Source organism: Schistocerca americana, unplaced genomic scaffold (assembly GCF_021461395.2).
Source record: "Schistocerca americana isolate TAMUIC-IGC-003095 unplaced genomic scaffold, iqSchAmer2.1 HiC_scaffold_51, whole genome shotgun sequence".
Classification (NCBI taxonomy): Eukaryota; Metazoa; Arthropoda; class Insecta; order Orthoptera; family Acrididae; genus Schistocerca; species Schistocerca americana.
Genome location: NW_025726247.1, coordinates 1,607,110 through 1,612,084, shown reverse-complemented (window position 1 = coordinate 1,612,084; position 4,975 = coordinate 1,607,110). Strand labels below are relative to the sequence as shown.

The 4,975-nt window shown below is 39.4% G+C and overlaps 1 protein-coding gene across 1 annotated transcript; it reads left to right on the top strand.

The window, feature by feature from the left end:
• The first annotated feature begins 994 nt into the window (after positions 1-994).
• Positions 995-1,429, top strand: LOC124585882 (cyclic pyranopterin monophosphate synthase-like). Its single transcript, XM_047131404.1, has one exon. It carries the CDS (start codon positions 995-997, stop codon positions 1,427-1,429), a length of 435 nt encoding a protein of 144 aa, XP_046987360.1.
• Positions 1,430-4,975: the final 3,546 nt, after the last annotated feature.

The following is a 4,975-nucleotide window of genomic DNA, read 5'->3' as shown; positions in this document are numbered from 1 at the left end:
GGTCGAGTGAGTTGTAAACGGTAAAATTCACTGGAGTATGATGAGTGAGCACGTCCCCCTGATCGTTGTGGGGTTGACTCTCACTAATGCCGATTCGCGAGTGATAAGGAACAGAAAGTGACAAGTGCCGAATTACGTGTTTCACGTCAACCGCGTCGGCCAGCAACAACCATGGATTGCAGTGAGGATTGTTGTGAATGTTAACCATCAGCATTGCGTGTGACAAAGTACTGAAAATCAGCAATCAATAAAAAGAGATAACCGCAATTAGACGTGTAAGGCAAAGGTAGCAACTGCCTCAGAATTTGTGTGTTAGTAGGAAATATATATCAGTTGTACATCGCAACCTTTGTGATACTTAACAATAGACAAACTTTCAATCATTAGCTATTCCGTCTCAGAACAGCCGCATTCGGTTGAAATACTCCTGAAACCACAGCAGAACAACCAATAGCCTTTCATCCATTAAGCACACGGTCATATATCATAATAATTAACTGTTTGGTGGCTTCGGTAAATTACCCAAAATCCAGTAAAGGAATTAATCATGGGTGTTTCAACACAAATGCTTAAAAATTCTTTTGTAGTTAACCTATTTTCAGATCATGAAGAGTTCTTTGTTACAGCTTGTATTTTTGTTCCAGGTGGCACTGAACTTGATGGCTGTAGTGATGTCGTGAAGGCACAAAGTCGGAAGTTGTTAAACCTTCAGAAACAAGATTTTCAAAAGTACTTCTTCTCAGATACCAATATTTCGCCCCTGTTTGTGTCGGATACACAGATGTCTTAGTTGTTGTCACATAATTTGAGTGTAGTGACTGAATCTAGAAAACAGTTTCTTTTGCTTCCCTGTACCCCAAGCACTATGTGCAATGCAGGACTCCTAACAAGACAAACACACAGAGCACAGCCCTCTGTCTTCTCTTGCCGTTTCTGCAGTTTGGGAGCACAGTCTGGAAGTCTGACTCATGTTGACCGGACCGGCAGGGCGAAAATGGTCGACGTGGGTTCGAAGCTGGTGACAGAGCGGACTGCTATAGCACGAGCAAAGGTTTTTGTGGGACCCGAACTGATGAAACTCGTACGAGATAATGGCCTGAAGAAAAGTGACGTACTTAGCGTTGCTCGCCTGGCGGGAATTGTGGGGGCCAAGCAGACGTCCAGCCTTATCCCTCTGTGTCATAATATATCTTTATCCTCTGTGGCTGTGGACATTGAACTGGACTCTGCTCTCAACTGTGTGATTATAACTGGCACGGCAAAGTGTAGAGGGCAGATGGGCGTGGAGATGGAAGCTCTCACTGCTGTATCGGTGTCTACCTTAACAGTGTACGATATGTGCAAAGCTGTGAGCCATGACATTGTGATATATGAAATAATGCTTCTGACCAAAAGTGGGGGAACTAGAGGAGACTTCCACCGGACATGAGCATCTGTGTGGGTCAGTGAAATAAGTTAAGTATACCTGGTGTGATGTAGGCAAATTTCAAAGTCTGTTCGTAGTTATCATAAATTATATACACATCGAATTGGCCTGAATATAAGTTGCACCTTTAATTTCGAAAAAGAGAGAAACTTAATTAAAAATAATTTGTCAAGTTGCCCATTTACAAAAGCTTTTCAAAATGTGATTTACCCTTAACCACTTTTTTTGTAGTACACTGTAGATAAATTACACACAAAAACAGAGCTTTCAGTTGCAGTTTCCATGTAAGACACTCTTAACTTCACTAACATTCATTGTTTTGTCACTGTCAGTATTTTTGTCACTCTCCTCCCAAAGTACAGTGCCGTCGCTACAATCCCGGGCATTGCATGTGCAGCATTTCTTGAACCGTACCTTTAAAAAGCACATCTGTTAGATGAATAACTGTGAGTTTGAAATTTGCAACGTAACTGTACCGAATTCCAAAATTTTCTCTCAATGTTGTGCTTCATTGGTGAAGAATAAATTATATTCTGTAGTTAGAGAAAAACTGTGCCTGTCCCATTGTCTAAAATAGTGAAACTGTGAGAATGGTAATACAGAGGGGTCCAGAAAAATGTAGACTCTCTTTGATAGTCAATATTGATGGAACAAAATGGCATAGTGTCAAAATTCTTGCATGGGAGGAAGATCATTTTGTGTGTTCAAAGTGACACCTGTTAGCAGCCAAGCAACATCAATGTTGCTGAATTGTTGACTGAAGTACAGCTGTCAGTGTTGCCAGTGTGGTAGCTGCACAGGATGTCTTGATGGGTTCTCATATCTCATTCAGTGTAGCTGGATTCTGTTGGTAAACTTTGTTTGTTGAGGTCCCCCAATGGTAGAAGTCAAGAATTGTAAGGTCCCGTGACCTTGGTGGGCACTTGACAGCTCCTCTTCGACTTATCCGTCGCCCAGGTAGATTTTATCTAAGTGGAATCTGATATCTCTGTGGTGGTGAGGCGGAGTACAGTCTTGTAGGTAAAAATCTATTGTTTCCAAACACCTCTTGGATGGCTAATAAAATCAATGTTTGCAGCATATGATACACCTCACCAGTTATGTACCTTCAAAGAAGAATGGGTCAGAGAAACAATACTATGACGGACCACACCACACATTAACACCAAGTGAAGTAACATGTTTGTCCATGGGAACATGAGGATTTTCAGCAGGCCAATACACGCAGCTATGACAGTTTACATTACCATTCAGGTTGAATTGTGACTCATTAGGCCAGATAACCTTCCCTGCAAATCATCATCTTCGTGAAGCATGCCTTCAGACCACTCGTAGTGCTCCATCCTTCGATTCGGGTTGTCCTCATTCACAGTGTGAAACAATCTTGGAATGTACACTTTCCACTTTGCAGTCTTCAGAATTTATCATGCACTTGATCAGCTTATCCCACTTCCCCATACACCCTGCTTCATAGATTTTTGAGATGATCTAGAAAAATGTTGCAATACAGCAGTGTTGGAACCTGGAGGTTGATGTTCTTGTTCGGAGGACCTTTCCTTGTGCACATTTTAAACAGTATTGTCGGCTTAAAATTTATACCAAATACAATAAATTGTTGTTTCAGTACAGCCTTGCATTGCTCAAACAATAGTTGTACTTCATTCAGTGCTGCATTGTCATCTGCTGGAAACCCACACGACAACATCTGCTGGGAAAACAGTGGTTTATGCTACCACTCAAAATTGCAGCCATATAACACATTGTTCCAAAGGTAATAACAATCAGAAAATGTCTACACTTCTCTGGATCCCTCTGTAGTCACTACCTAAATGGGATAGCAACAAAGAGAATGTTTGCAGTGCTACCTCATACACAACAATTGATTTACAAACTGTAGTGATATTTTTGTTTCATTTCAAACTTAAGAAGAAGCACTACAGTTGAGGTTTCTATGATTCATAAAAGTCCCAGTTTTTATGGGGTGTGCTGTATACTCTAATTTTTTTGGAGATTTTTTGTAGAAATGGTGTATCTTATATTCAGTTTTAAGTCTTAATTCAAAATATTTATCTTTCTTTTTCCAATACCTGATCAATTTGAGAGAGATATTTGAAACAAAAAATAAGCAATAGCAAGTACGTTAATTTGCTATTGTTAAAACTTTTCCTCGTGCATGTTCTCTACAATTTTGATATGACACCACCTGCACTCTTATCTTGTTGCCAGTAAAAAGTGAGTAAGTAGGTCATTAAACTCTCTCTCTCTCTCTCTCTCTCTCTCTCTCTCTCTCTCTCTATCTCTCTCTCTATGCCCTCCCCCAGCTGTGTGGTAGTGTTCTCTGTGTTGCTCTATTGTTTCAATTTTTGATGGTTGCTACTTGAGACTGATCATCAGATGGAGCAGGTCTGTAATTTGTTCCCTCTGCCTTCGTGCTTCATCTGCAATCTGCTCTGACAGACACCATCCTCGGATATCCGTGTTGCGTGATATTCCGAGTGTCATCTACACTCACGGGCACGATCCTTGTGTGTTATGTTTTCAGTCCAAGCTGGCTGGTAGAATTCTGTTTGCGGGCTGTCCCCGTTTGGGTACAAGGATCGGCAGGGCATGAAACCCTAATCTTTCATCTTTCAGTTAACTCAAATGTCGTGTGTCACTTTTTTCATGTACTGCGGTTACAAATATAAGAAAATACTAAATGAAAATTTCTCAACATAGTCATGTTTCTTTTCAGTATGTTTCTCAGATCAGTACACTGCAATGTAAATATTCCATTAAAAGAATATATTTTTGATTGTTTCTTCAGTCAGAGATGCATTGCCTTTTTGACTTAACAATCAATGTCAAATCATTGTCCCTCAAACAATCCTGCAGGGATTTGACAACGTGAGACCATGGCTTTATGGAGGATCACCTAGAATTAGCTGCCGTCTTTTCTGACATGATTTTAAATCAATGCTATCATCACTGTTTCTTTTGCTTGGGGTTTTGAGTCTAGGAATGATGCAAACAATCGGCAGTTTATTTCTTTCTTACGTGATCTTGTTTTCTCCTCCCTACCCCCCTTTCTTCTTTCATTTGGTAGCCTCGAGCAAATTGAATATTCCTGCATTTGTTTGTATTTATTAATCTGTTTGTGCCTCTAATTCTTAAAAGATTTCATTATGACACTAATACTCTGAAGCAGCAAATTTGGGGAAAAAGAGCTGCATTCATTTATGCTGTTGTAAAATGGAGGAATTGGTTGTAGTTGGAAAAAAAATCTGCCTTTTACAGCTGCTGATTTTTGTCATTTATTTTACGTAGCCCACCCATGATCTACAATCAGGTCTTCCTTTTTATGTTGTATTTTTTATAAGAATGTTGAAACATAGATGATTGTTATGCATCTTTGCAGCACCTAAACTTGAATATTGTACTTAAAAATGTTATTTGTTGTCTTTTTTAAATTAAATTGTTATGTTTAAGAAGTGAATTAAATAACTGTTATCTGTGGCATAATTTTGTAGCAGCTAAAATTAAATGCTGGTCTTCGATATTTTAATTGTT